At 43.2% G+C, this 14,824-nt stretch overlaps 2 protein-coding genes and 1 long non-coding RNA gene across 5 annotated transcripts in view; all 3 read left to right on the plus strand.

Annotated features, from left to right (window-relative positions):
* The window catches only part of LOC148647728 (uncharacterized), a 492,485-nt gene that overhangs the window by 446,451 nt on the left and 31,210 nt on the right, over positions 1-14,824 (plus strand). The window lies entirely within an intron of this gene.
* The window catches only part of LOC148647740 (uncharacterized), a 273,814-nt gene that overhangs the window by 37,601 nt on the left and 221,389 nt on the right, over positions 1-14,824 (plus strand). The window lies entirely within an intron of this gene.
* LOC148647741 (uncharacterized) lies at positions 1,254-7,918 on the plus strand. Of its 3 annotated transcripts, XM_088607671.1 has the most exons (4): positions 1,254-1,389; positions 2,595-2,693; positions 6,365-6,468; positions 6,644-7,918. In XM_088607671.1, exon 4 carries the CDS (start codon positions 6,670-6,672, stop codon positions 7,501-7,503), a length of 834 nt encoding a protein of 277 aa, XP_088463797.1. In that variant the 5' UTR covers positions 1,254-1,389; positions 2,595-2,693; positions 6,365-6,468; positions 6,644-6,669; the 3' UTR covers positions 7,504-7,918. The 3 variants fall into 3 exon arrangements, with proteins under 3 accessions (XP_088463797.1, XP_088463798.1, XP_088463799.1); XM_088607672.1 differs by lacking the exon at positions 6,365-6,468; XM_088607673.1 differs by lacking the exons at positions 2,595-2,693; positions 6,365-6,468 and having other exon boundaries at positions 1,269-1,389.

A 14,824-nucleotide genomic window follows, 5' to 3' on the forward strand; every position in this document is an offset into this window, starting at 1 on the left:
TCGGCACAGTTTCCCAGTAGACATCACTCCAAGGAAGCTTACGGATGCGGACGGAACCAGAGGCCCAGGTGCCATTTGGACAGGCTGACGGAGACATCTCTTGAGAACGGGTCCCGCTTATGACCCGTCCTCTGGTCTTGTCTCAGCTCCAAGACGTACCTGTAGCCTGAGAAGGGAACGAGAAGGGCTCAGCAGGGGGCAATTCAGGTGGAGCCCAAGAGAGGCAGGCCAACGCCACTGAGAGAGGATCTGCGTGCTCTGAGGAGGGGCTCCTCCCGAGAGCAGGCCAGCGCGTGCTGTAGAGGCTCTGCCGGCAGCGTCAAGCACTGAGACCTCCGTTCCTCTCGCAAGATCCGGAGGGGACAGCACAGAGCTCCTAGACAGAGCCCGAGGAACAGACTCCTGGAGGCTCTGCTGGGACCTGGAAGGCAGCCCTAGAAAAGAAGAGGAGAAAGGGTGTGTGCTGCACTGGAAGTGGGTTAGGAGTGAGGCCGAGGCAGCCTAAGATGAGCCCCAGGTGCCGGATGGTGTGAAGGCAGTCCGCAGAGAACACAGGGAAGGACTGCTTCAAGTGAAGGCTGTGCTTGCAACAGGGCTAGAAACTCAGCCTCTTCCCTGTCCTGCACAGGTCTTCTACATTCTTCCTCCATTCTGCCCATTCTCTTCACACTGTGGCAAGGAGACGGGCTTCACACAAGCAGGTTAAGCAAAGTCGCCATGACTAATAAACAATTTCAATACACATAAGTCTTGAGTACTGGTACTGCTAGTGAGCAGGGTGCTAACAATAATATGCACCCCCTGTCTGAAGCAGGTTTAATTCTTTTTGCTATATCTTGTTTGCAATGTTCTTGCTAAAGGATTCCTTACTCTGTTTCCTTACACACACAAGTGGTCCTTCACTACTGAGGGTCAGTAAAAACGCAAAGTCTAATTTTAGAATTAAATTTCAAAACTTAAAAAATACAAATTAATTTAGATGGTATGCAGAAAGAAACGGACTGCACACACTGCTGGGTTATTTCAAAAACAATATTCAGACCAATTATACAAATCAAATGAGATTAAATATCAGAGGGATCAAGATGTTTTTAAATGCATTCATTTTTCATATGTCTGACAAAGGAGGAAAACATATAGCCATATAGTAATCCAAAGTAAAACCCTGGGTCCTGGCCAAATTGCCCCCTGGCCTTTACCAATAATCATCTCTGAATTGGCTTCATCACTCTAGTCTCCTCCCCACTGGGAGCTGCTGTATGGGAGCATTCTGGCGCACTATCTGCCATCGCATCATCCAGGTGGGGCTGCACACTGGTGGTGGTGGAGGGGATCCCCATTACCTGTAAAGCGCTTTGAGTGGAGTGTTCAGAAAAGCGCTATATAAGTGTAAGTAATTATTATTAATTAAAATTTACTGATGGCATGGATCTGTACTTTTGGGAGCACGGCTTCTAGCTTTGTACAATAGATGTATAATTTTGTCCATTCTTCCTGGGCGAAGCTCTATAAAGTTATTTGGGCTTAACTGATGGACTGCAATGTGATAATATAATGTAGCCAGCACTTTTCTTGGCTGGTTTAATCGTGCTGGTTGTTTTTCTGGCTTGTGCCAAAACAATACAATTTACAGGCCTCTAATCTTCCTTAAGTTTTAAATACTTTCAGCAGCTGTCAGCCATCTTGTATAGATTATGTCCTATTGAAAACTGTCATGAAAAAAAATGTGGGAACTTCACAAGGGAGAATATTTTTACAAGGCTCTGTAAACAGATCTTTGGATCTTTTAAACCACAGTTAAGAAACAAACATTGCTTGCAATAAGTTCTGGTAAACCTGTCATGGTTTCTGTGTCAATGTCAGCAAGCAGTTTGCTTCAAGGGAAAGTCTGCAAACCCTGTGATCCCAGCTGGGGTATAGATAAGGCTGTGGGTGCAATTCGTGATTATGCAACAGTAGCAACTCTTTTCCTTATTATCAAACGTCTGCCATTCATAATGCAGAGCTTTTCTTTAAAATCCTAAAATACTTATCTAGAATAATGATTTATTTTTTTGGACAATGAAACATGGTACAAATGTGACAACTGTGACAGGGTCACCTAGCTGAAAAAGTGCCTTTTGTTTTCAGGTTTAAATGCATTTCCACTCTGTCTCCGCTGGTGTCCCCTGCTTCACTGTTTATTCTGAAGGCCACCCTGTTGACTTTGGCAATGTCTTTGAAGATTTTGGATACGGTAGTTCTCGATTTACTGTCAGATGCGCTGAAGTTGAATATATTCTCACCTACTGTAATATATCTCCTGTCTTTCTCACCTAATATATCTCCTGTCTATCTCACCTAAAATATCGGCAGAGTTTTCTCTTTCACAGTCTCCACCAGTTCAGCTGTCATCCTCTATTTTTTCCCAGCAGCTGTCTCATCTGGGGCTTCGGCTTACTTACTTTAATCCCACAGCTTTCACATGCCTTTTCCAATCAGGCTATTTTTGCTCCAGCACTCTCACTGCAGTTTACAGGCAGACTTTCTGCCACTGGAGCAATCTTAGTCTCAATATCTGGCTGCACCATCTCTCTGCTTTAACACCCTCACAGAAACTCTCTGCCACTCTGGAAAAACCCGAAGCAGCACCCTGATCTGAGATCTGCGCTTGGACCTCAGCAGCTGCAGCGTAACAGTACAGCTGAAGAGAGGTCTGTTGTATCTCACAATCCCTTTTTACAATTCACTAGTTAGGGGGAACCATCCAGTTCTAGACAGTTGTGGGAAAACAATAAAAAGACTGAACTTGTTAATCATGTAATGAAGAAGAATAAATTATAGCATGCTTAGTTGCATTAATGGACTATTTCAACCTGGTGCATCTCAGGGTCCAGCTGTTAATAAAACCTGAAAAATTCAAGTAGATTGAATTGATCAAACAATACAGGCACTTAGGTGGCTAAAATGATATATAGGAACTGCATTTTGTTACATCTAAACATCAGTGTATTTAGAATCACCTACTGTACCACATTTGGAGATAATGGGCTAAAACAGTCCTTTGACAGGAGTAGTCTGTGTAAAACATCATGTTTTGCCAATAGCAGGTGTCCATGGGAAAAGTATTACAACACATTTTGAAGGGAAAATCACAAGTACTGTAGCTTATATGGTTCTTAAAACTGGCTTCACTTTTAATAAAATGATAATAACAATTCCCAAAATAGAGGCATGGTTTAAGCTTGGTGAAGAAAATAATGGTTGTGAGGATTACACAAAGGACTGGCAGCTTGTCTACTGCTGATGGTGTGTCTAACATGATACTGAGATAAATAATCACAGAATAAAATGTGTATGGGCTACATACAGTACAACATCCTACCTCAGTACTAGAGTTGTAGAAGCCAGAGAAAACATGGTGATTAGGTGATTAAAAACACTTTGGAAGTCCAACACTATGATGTTGAAAGGATGTATGTTGAATCCTATACAATGTTTAGCTCCAGCTGTAGTCGATATATAATCATTATGCCAGCTGTGTGGACCAGAGATCTCAAAGTCGGTTCCTTGAAGGCCTAGCCTTTTTTGTTCTTTTTTGAGTAATGAATTAAACTGTTAATATTTTATTAACAGTAGGCAGACACCAGGTAACTTGGATCCTGGTTAGAAATATTCCAATTATGCAGTTCAATTAAATGCCAACTATGAACAGATGCAGCTGTTCCAAATGTGTGTCAAAACGTATTGCTTCAGTTAGCTATAAGTGCGCTATACTGCCCAGAGAGTCGATCAAAGGGATTGATCATCTGTGGTGAGTCAAATGTTAGTAAAACAGTAGCTTAGTTTAATCTGTTGTGCTACTTCTTTACATTTATTTAATGTGGGATATTAATATAGAATGATATAACTAAGGGAACATTTGGGTAGCTAAAAAAGAAAAATCAAAAGTATGATAAAGATTCTGAACATTATTAATATTAATTTTAATAATATAAATATATTATATAGTTGGTTGTGGCACCTTAAAATAAGGTACACAATAGTATTCCACCTCCCTCATATACATTTTCTGCATCAAATTCTTTAATTTAGTCACGTGCAGTAGGTATTTAGCAAAATGTTTTGACATGCTGGTTCTAACACGAACACTTGCTCTCATTGTGATTCCAAAGGAAAATTAAACACTTGCTGTTGCTGTTGCAAAAGACTGTAGCAAATGGAAACAGCAATGCTTGTTTACCAAATGTAAATACTGCAGTAGTGAGTAAAGAAATCCAGTTAATGTTTGGGGGAGGGGCTAAATATAAAATAAATATAAATAATAATGATAAGATCATTAATGTTCAGGATTTTGTAATAAATCCAATCATTTTTAATTATTCATGACATAATCTGTCTTACATGTTTAAAGTTACATTGTTAGACTTTATACTATCGTTTATACTATAGTATTCTTAATAGACTCCTATTATTTTAAAGTCAAAATAAGAGCAAAAGACTAATTACTACACTTTATGAATTAGTAATTTCTAATTACTTACTAAGGGAAGACTAATTATATTCCATATTTAGTCAACTAGACTAAATTAAAAGTAGTGTTTAGATGTTTTAGGCGACCTGACTAAGACTATGACTAAATCTTAAACTGGTGACTAAATTAACATAGCCTGGGTAAAACATGTGAAGGACTTTTTTTCTCCCAAATATGACATTTCATCTCCTACAGGTGACTTTTCTTCTCCTACACTGCACTTCACATACTCCCCTTGTAGACAGCAGGCTTCATCAAATACATATGTGTCCAGCCCAGTAAGCAGCATAAACCTTTGCTGTTTAGAAAGAGGTTACTTTCCAAAACTATTTTGCATACAAACAGTTGTAGTTGCAGACATTTTCAATGAAATATGTCATGCATTTAGCTTAGTATAGTGCGACCCGCTGCATTTTATCATCTTTAGTTAACTCCAAAAGGTGGTATATCTCAACAACAGACTATGTGTTCACTGTACAGGATGTTATTGATTGCCCTACTTTTCAGAAATTCATTTAAAAGGGACACGTGTGTCAAAGAGCGATATGCCAATTCTTGGCTGGCGGCCAAGTTGCTTTGTCAAATACAGACACTCCCAGCTTCATTTTTTTTTGCCTGCAACAGCCCTGGGGTTACAGTTTTATGCTGGTTTCCCTGCTACCCCAAATATAAAATCCTGGCTGGGCCACTGCTGACAGCTGCTGAAATGGGCAATTAGAATAACAGGTTTCTGTGTGGATTTACAGGATAAAGACACCTTAGCAACATATTGATGGGAGGTAGGGATATGCTAAGATTCACGGTTTTGTAATAAATTGCTTTTTTATATATTCATGGCAAAATATGTCTCACATACTTTTAAGTTACATTGTTACTTAAGCATTAAAAGAAAACATCAATTATTTAATGCGTATGTAAACCTGAAGAAAACACATCACATTCACAACAGACTGTAAAAAAAACAATTTTTTAGATATCTGGCTGAGGAAACACGCTTTGTGAAAATGCCCCATGGTGTCAGATTTTCTACAGTAACTCTATGTAGGTAATTACTGTATATTATATAATGTATATTATTATTAATTTCATATTTAATATACTGTGATATATATAATGAATAAGATGTCAATATAGTATACATATTAATGTATTTTATTATTAAGAAAATAGTCTTTATTAGCCCTAAGGGGCTATTTGTTAAAAATACATCTTGCACATTGGCTGTGAATTGAACTCAGACCTCCTACATGGCAGGTGAGAATTCCACCACTGAACCCTCAAGGCATCACTCTGTTGGGAGGGGCTAAACTAAAAACCACTACATTTCATTTACCAAAGAAGCAAATGTACCTGAAGTTCCTTGATATGACTGAATGGAAACTTACACAAATTTACTGAGAAACACTGGAGGTTTTCCTTGAAGAAAACCCTTTCATGTTAGTTCAGACCAGTTTAGTTCAGTCGTATCGGCTCCAGTGCAACTCACAGCACACAAATGCAAGTCAGTCTTTGAAAGTCATTCAGGTTTCTTCTAGCCTCTTTTTTATGTGCCTACAGACTAAGTCTGGAGCCGTGGTAGTTCTGACTTTAATTCAGATTTAATTCGGCTTTAATTCCTTCCAGACGGCTCCCAGGTCCACTCAAATGAGGGGTTAATCCTTCTGGGGGTAATAGGCCGGCCAGAGCGTGATGCTGACCACATCGCCTCTACCTCCAGTGTCAGATGGTCAAGAAAAATGGTGGCCCTTGCCCTCCATTCCCCATGGGCCTTTATGGCCTGAAAAGGGGACCTACCTACCTATGAAAGTAGCCTATCAGTAGGGCTGGTAATAACTTTCTCATCCACTGCAGGTGAAGCCCTGTGAGTGAGATCCAATTCCCTACAGACCAAAGTTCCAGAAATTGGAGACATCTTTCTGAGGAGAAGAAGAGACTTCTATCTGTCTGCCAATCAGGTCAGCCATGATTAACAAAAAAATGACAACAACAATTTGGTCATTGTATAATAATGCAAAGGAACAAGTAATAGGTTTATTCCAGGCTGAAAAGAGAAGAGAGAAAACACAACGTTTCGGCCGTGGAGCCTTCTTCAGGTGTATAATTATGTCCATGTTTTCTTTCTACTTTCAGTTCATGCACCTATTGAGCTTGTAAAGATGGGAAATGAACAGGGAACACCCGTATGTGACTGGGATAGTGCTCCTGATGCCCTGTGGCCCAATTGGATGGCTGACATCTCTGACGGCAAGTCTGTGGCTGAGCTCTCAATTCCTGGGACACATAACACCATGGCTTTCTATGGAGGCGCCTTGGTTGAATGTCAGAGATGGCCTCTCTCTCAGCAATATAAGGCTGGCATACGTTTCGTTGACATTCGATGTCGACATATTGAAAACAATCTCACCATCCACCATGATCTAGTTTATCAGCAAGCGGTTCTGGGGGATGTGTTTCGAGACACCATTGCGTTCCTGAAAGAAAACACAGGAGAAGCGATTCTCATGCGTATAAAAGAAGAATACTATGAAACAGGCTGCACTAACTCTTTTGACGAAACTCTGAAAAACAAAATTGAGGCGTATGGCCAATCAAATTTCTGGGTGGAAAACCAAGTCCCAACCCTTGGTGAAGCACGGGGAAAGATAGTTATTATAAAAAACTATCCCTGTGCTTCTGTTGGCATTAACTATTGGTCATTAGATATTGCAGATGATTACCATGTTCCAACAATTTTTCACACCCCACAGAAGTGGTCAGGAGTGAAGGACCACCTAGAAAAGGCAATGTATGGCGATTACTCCCAGATCTTTCTGACCTTTGCTTCAGGGTCGAGTGGTGGGGCATACCCTAACGCAGTTGCTGATAGAGTCAATCCTGAGCTCTACTACTACTTGAATGGATTTGGAGACCAAACGATTCGTTGGGGAATCATAGTAATGGACTTCCCAGCTTCAATACTTGTCCACAAGATAATTCAAAGCAATAAATAACTACTGGAACCAAGAAATGCATAATAAAGGGATCACTGCTGTCTGATACCCCTGTTTGGTTTTATGCTTTGCTCTAGATTTATAGACAATACAGTTTAAAATGCTGCAATACTGAAGTAAAGGCTTGAAAATCTGAGTTGAACTCTTAACAGCTGTCTGATTTAGTTCTGGCTATGTTAACATACATAAAGTAAAAACGCACCCAATAACTACTTAATAATGGTTCTTAATAAGTGTTCTTAGTGTTGGCATTACCTAAAAATAGCAAGGTTGCATCTGAAGAAAATAATCTTTTATTCTGAAACAGTGGTGTTCATACAAAATTGACCATTCCTTCTGTATGTACTTTGTGTTTGTTAGAGCCATTTTATAGGTGTTGTTTTTGCAATTAAAGATTAAAGACAGCTGTTGCATTCATCTTTGTCACTTCACTTTATTGTGCATTCTTGATTCGTGATTGTGGTGATCATACTGAAAAAGAAAGCATTAAGCATGAATTAGCTCTTTGCCGCTGGTCTGTTAAGCATAGAAGCATAGAAGAAGTGTCAATGTAGTCATGGCCAGATGCTCTAACCTCTTAGGCTGCATCCTTGGAATTTCAGGAGATGTATCAAGACCCAAGATCACCCTCGACATTGGATCTCATCTTCCATCATCTCTCAGTGATAGACTTATTTCTTTATGGAGCCTCTACATTTATTTACCAATTACATCTTTTCACACCTTTTCCCCAGGACACTCTTTCTCACCTGCTCTGAACACGAGCTCAATGTAATCCATGATCTGCCCCTTCCTCAGGCGATTCGACATGTCCTTCCTGGCCTGGCGAGAGGCCATCCTCAGCTCCTCTGTTGTGGCTCGTTTCATTCATACTGGTCAAAAGTCCCCATTCATATGTTGCACACCAGAGGGATCCCACTATGGTATTGACAGGAGACACTGGGCACTGATTTGGGCCGAACTGGCCTGTTCCCAGTAACCCATCATTATTGCGGAAAACTGGGCCTCCATGGGGATTTGGGCTTTATTGAAGATACCATTTTTGGATGGAGCCTGGGCCTGGTTGAAAACATAACCAGAAACTGGCTTTATTCCCCAGGAAAATAAAATAGACTGAACCTGGCTTTTGTTTTAATATTGTCTCATGGAATTTTATGCAAAGCTCTGTGTTGTTGCTTGCTCTACAGTTTTTCAAGTTCAACACTGTTGTAACAGAAGGAATAAGGTTCTTGATCCCGAGATGAAGTAAAACAGATGAGTTTATTGCATGCAAGAAACAACAAAACCGAAGTATTGTTCCCCGTACTGGTACAAACTTTTGGGTTATATAGTGTCTTCTTCTCCGTTTCTGACGTCACTCGGGCTGATGGTAAAGAGGGGAGTTCATGGTATTTGGCCAGTTTACGATGTCCTGGCCAAATGGTCAGTTTAAGATTACACCCAGGGGGGTTCCTAGCTTGCATCTGCAATCCTTATCAGTTAACCCCCTTTCCTGCCATAAACCCCAGCTTGTGATTTAGAAGTCTAAACCTCATACAGAAAGGATTAAATTCAAACCCCCGTCTTCACATCTTTCTTCATTCTCCCCTTATAAAATACGGCATACGTCAGTGTTGCCTATTTTTATACATACAATGTCAGGGCAGATCTTTCCTTTCTAGGTGAACAGGTATGTATTGCCATGACATTGTACGTTCCACGGTTATAGCAAGATGTGATACATGTTTTTGTGCACGTGATGGTTACAATTACACATATAAACAATACTCTTCCTACAAATAAACACTGTAAAAAGGTTCCACCCCAGGCCCCAAACACAGACTTTACCCAAGACCCAATTCCCCAATTTTCAGTATAATAGTCCTGATATTTCTGTCCCTCATTGTAAATGTGTTGGGCCAGATCTGAGACGTGCTCAGAATTATCAGGAATATATGTGCAGCATTCAGTGCCAATTACTGCACAAGTTCCTCCTTGGGCCGCCAGTACATAATCTAAAGCTAGTGGTTCTGCATGGCCACTGTTCTGAGGGCTACCATCTCATCATTAACAGCCTTCAGACTAGATGAGGTAGAATTTGCTAATTCCACTAAAGTCGAGGCCATTTGAATTAACTCTCGACTCAGAAAGTTCATGCCGGCTTGTTGGAATATTATACCTAAATAATATTCCCAATCAGCCAGTTTTCTTTGTGGTCTGTGGTTAGGTCCAAAGGGGCTGTGGGTTTGAACACGGATATGAGGAACCACATATCCTAAATAACATGAGCCAGACCACTGGGCTGGCAACCATGGGTAGGCTCATTTTCCACAAATGAAGTATGTTCCGTTTGGCGCTCCCCATGCCTCTGAAAATAAGAAGCTTATACCGAATTGTGGGGTGTGCCGATCCCATCCTGGAATTTGAAAGGTAGAGGTGGATATATTTGCAGCGATGGTAAGGTTGCAACGACTCCATCCAACCAAGTGCAGACCATTAGTGTGCTGAAAACATATGTTTCCCTCACGTTCCTTATTTAGAGTCAGGTATGGTGGTGTATGGCTTCTGTTATATTTAGGAGCATAAGAGCCTGTGAAACTCGTGGGCTCTAAGCCTCGCTCCTGTAGATATTGTGATGTTGTGCAGGTTAAAGTCGTGTTATGGCAACCCCCATAGTTTGTCATATTAAAATCTCCTAAATTATCCCTCCAAATGATCATGCCTATGACTTCCTCGAGACGCCAAGGAACGGCCCCCATAGGAAGTCCTCCCTGTACATATTTGAGTAATGCGGCACACACCCAGCAGGCACTTTGGTTGGTTTTCTTAGCTGTCAGATAGGAGAGGCCTAAAAAGGAATTAATTCCATGTTCTCCTTTGTGGGAATGATGATCATTAATCCCTGTGGAACATAGTCCTACAGCAACAATTATCGTTATTAACAGAAATGATTTCATTCTGAGTCTGTAACTGGGGATGAGGCTCGTCGGCAGTGTGACGCGTGGATCCAGCGATCTTTTCCTTCCACTCGAACCGCAGACTCGGTAGTCAACAGGATCTGGTAGGGTCCGTCCCACCTGGGCTGGAGAACCTGTGAGGGAAATTTCCTGATCCACACCCACTCTCCTGGGATGAGGTCGTGCCCTCCTTCAGGTGGTGGTCCCCATGCCTCCAGGACCTGCTCGCGGGCTCCTTGGGTGGCCTCTGTCAGCAACTTGCAATACTGTAACAGAGAATCAGTTAGTATACTCAAGCCTACTCTGTCATGTCCTGGAGAGTCACTCAGTCTCATGGGACGCCTCAAACGGGCTCAGCCCCACTATTCGATTTGTCCCAGCCCGGATGCTGCACAGTACGGCGGGCAATGCATCCACCCAGGGGATCCCTCCCAGGTGATACTTTGTCAATTTAGCTTTCAAAGTTCGGTTCACCCGTTCCACCATGCCAGAGGACTGCGGGTGATGAGGGCAATGCAGGTCCCATTTGATCCCTAGTAGGTCTGCCACCACCTGACACACTTTTCCAGTAAAATGTGTGCCCTGGTCTGAGTCTATGCGACACGGGAGTCCCCATCGGGGAATTACTTCTGTCACGAGATATTTGGCAGTTGTCTGCGCAGTCTCTCGTTTGACATGGACAGCCTCTACCCTAGAAAACTGGTCCACCATCATTAGGAGGCCTGTTTTCCCTTTACAGGGTGGCAGTGAACAATAGTCTATTTGCCAGTGTCTAAAGGGCCCCTCGGGTGCAGGACGTCGAAGATTAGGAGTCCGAACCGGCGGTGCTCCAGAGGCTTTTTGGCACTCTCCACAGCATTGTACCACATCAGCTGCGAAGGGTGTGAAGCCTGTGCCCACCCAGCTCTGAGCAAAGCGTCGAGTCATTTGGCTAACACCTGGGTGCCCTGTGGAGTGTATTTGCTGTGCCAGGTAGGGCATTAGTTGCTTGGGGCAGGCGGGTCTGCCTGTACGCTGGCACCTCCAGGTCCCATCCTTCTGCAGCCCCACATTGCGTTCCATCCAGGTCCATTTCTCAATCCTTGGGGCCTGGGCCTGGAGCTCGCTGAGCTGTTCCGTCCGGAGTGCCTGCATGTTCACTGTGCAAACTGAAATAATCTGAAGAGGTTTTTCTATAGACCACTCCTCCCATTGCCCCAGGGCAATCTGACGTGCTGTCCAGTCTGCCAGCTTATTGCCCCTGGCCTCGGGAGTGTCCTCTCTGCTGTGGCCCTTACATTTGACTACAGCTACCTGCTTTGGGAGTTGGAGAGCCGCAAGCAGCTCAGACACCAGATCCGCATTCTTTACAGGAGTGCCAGCAGAGGTTAAAAAATCCCTATTACTCCATAACCTTCCAAAGTCATGGCATACTCCAAATGCGTATCGTGAGTCTGTGTACATTGTGGTGGTCTTGCCTTTTGCTAATTTACAGGCTTCCACCAAAGCTTTCAGTTCAGCTCGCTGTGTGGACGTGGGTACCTCAAATCTTCCCCCACATTGGATATCATGTTCTGTAGTTACAGCCCAACCCGCTTTCCTCTCCCCACTAGAATTTATGAATGAAGTTCCATCAGTGAAGAGGATGAGGTCTTCATTCCTTAGTGGTTGCTCGGCTATTTTGATGCCCTCATCTTCTCCCATTGCCCAAACATCACAGCTGTGTTCTAACATATAGGCTTCTGATGGGTCAGGTAACAATGTGGCTGGATTTAGAGCTTCTTCAAGTTCAATGGTAATATTTGGAGCCTCTAACAAAACCTGCCACTTGCTCCATCGTATCGCATTAACCTGACTGACCCGATTCAGGGACATGAGGGTGTGTACTGCATGTGGGCATCGAACAATCAGTTGTTGATCTAGCACTATGTTATTGACTGCCTGTACTGCTAGACAGCTGGCCTGAACGGCTCGTAGACATGGTCCCCAGCCCCTGGCTACCTCGTCCAAGGATCCAGAGTAATACCCTACCGGGCGGTACCTACCCCCATGTTCCTGTGTTAGTACAGCTGTCCAAAATCCATTCTTTTCACTTACGTAGAGGTAGAATGGTTGATCTGTCTGAGGAAACCCCAATGCAGGAGCCTGTAACAGAGTTTGTTTTAAATCATTAAAAGCGTGTTCAGCTTCAGGACTCCAAGCAATAGGATCAAGGGACCTCCCTCCCCCCTTTAATAGGTCTGTAAGTGGTTTGGCCCTTTCAGAAAAAGCATCAACCCAATTTCTATTGAAATTGCACAGACCCAGAAATGATCGGAGCTCTCTCACCGTATTGGGACTAGGGTGTGTTCGGATTGCCTGGGCCCGATCTTCTGTCAATTCCCTTTTTCCCTGACTAATCTTCTGTCCCAAGGAAATTACGGTGTCTAGGCATAACTGTGCTTTGCTATAACTAGCCTTGTGGCCTTTTTTAACCAAATGGTCGAGAATAATTTCCTCAGGAGACGCGATTCAAATATCATCCACATATTGGATAACAACGGAGGACACTTGAGGCAACACCCGGAGATGCCTCCGAAGTGCCATGTGATACACGGTGGGGCTGTTATGAAACCCCTGTGGTAACCTGGTCCAAGTATATTGTTCTCCATCTACAACAAAAGCGAACCAATCTTGTACCTCTGGGTGTAGAGGAACAGACCAGAACCCATTAGCCATGTCAATTACTGAAAACACCTGGTGCTCAGGGTTCAGTAGTTGAAAAATAGCAGAGGGGTCTGCTACCAAGGGGGTGAGACGGTTGATGTGTTGATTAGCTTTTGAGTAATCAACTGTGAATCGCCATGCTCCGCTGGCTTTCTTTACGGGCCGTATTGGACTGTTGCTTGTACTATGTGTTTTTCGTACAATGCCTTGAGCCAATAGTTTTTGTATTACTGGTCGAACCCCTTCCTCCGCCTCTTTGTTGATTTTATATGGCTTTGTGTATGGCGGGGATTTCCCAGTAAATGTGGCGGGTTCCATATCCAGAAGCCCGCATTCGTCCTTATCCATAGTCCAAATTGAATGCCCTTTTAGTTCGTCTTTTTGGAGGGACCAGATGTTTACCTCCACCCTCTCCTCATGTACGGTTAATGTAACCCCTTGTAGGTATTTCAGAGCATCCCATCCCAACAGATCTGGGGTAGGTCCTACCCACATGACAGCGTTAAATGTTACCTCCCCATCTCCTAGTCTAATCTTGAGTTTTTGAGTTTCTCTGAGTGTTATTCTATTGCCCCCTACACCAGTGGCCTCCAGCTCCCTCCCTGTGAACATGACACCACACCGTTTGGCTGACTGTTCAGATAAACAAGATAATTGAGCCCCAGTGTCCCATAAAAGTGACATTTGAATCCCATTAATCATGCATTGTAATTTGAGCTCTTTTTCACTCAGCTCCTAAGATAGGCGTAGGGAGGCCACTAGGGGGAGTCCTAGTTTAAAAGATCCCTGATAGCGCGTTTGTCTGCTTCGCTCAAATCCTGTAATTGTGACAACAGGCTTTTTTGCCCCTCTCGATACGAGGGATTGAAAGGGGGATCGCGGTATCTTCCAATCCTGCCTTCACTGGCTAATCGCTTTTTGCAATTCTTTTGCCAATGTCCGAAATTTTTACAATAATGGCACCGAGTTGTAATTTCGCCTTTTGGACTTAGTCGGGTGTCAGGGCCAGCTCCACCCTTCAGTATGGGGGGTGTCCACCCTGTTTGTATTGCCCGCACCTTAGCATACATATTTCTCTCGATTTGCCGTGCCATTTTAACTATTTCCTCAAATTGTTTGGTCGTATCTTGCCCTATTTCGGGCTCTTTTAACTGAAGGGCTTTGGCTATATCAGGCTTAAGACCGCCCAAATAAATTTGTTTAATCACAGCAGAGGCGTCGCTATTCACATCATCTTCGTCACTTAGTCCTGAGCATTCCAGCCAGAGTGTGACGAAGCGGTCAGTGAAGTCAGCTACATCCTCGCTTTCTTTTTGCTGACACGCAGATATCTTTTTCCAATCTGTCTTTGGTGGATAATTTTGTTTAAGCCATCGCCAAACCCATTGCCATCGCCCTCCCCTGCCGTTATCCTCACACAATTGTTTAAGTTCTCCGACACGCTTTTCCCCTGTCCTTCTGAGGATCATAGCGGCAGTCAGGGGGGAGATACCATAAGTATCTTTTAATTCCTGAAGCGCACTCCAGGTTCGCTGCATCCCTAATTTTGGGTGCGGTACTTCTCTAGCCCACCGGTCAATATCCTCCGGTTTTGGATTTGATCGTATTGGGGGTTCAGGGAAGGTAGGTGCGAGAACGGACCCTCTCAATGGGGTGCGAGACGGAGTTAGAGTGGCGCTGTCATCAACGGCGCCAGCCCC

The sequence above is a fragment of the Lepisosteus platostomus genome, chromosome 15, assembly GCF_059453375.1.
Source record: "Lepisosteus platostomus isolate fLepPlt1 chromosome 15, fLepPlt1.hap1, whole genome shotgun sequence".
Lineage (NCBI taxonomy): Eukaryota > Metazoa > Chordata > Actinopteri > Semionotiformes > Lepisosteidae > Lepisosteus > Lepisosteus platostomus.

Excerpts from the sequence above, each read along its gene's own strand:
- LOC148647741 (XM_088607671.1), top strand. The coding sequence starts at position 6,670 with ATGGGAAATGAACAGGGAACACCCGTATGTGACTGGGATAGTGCTCCT.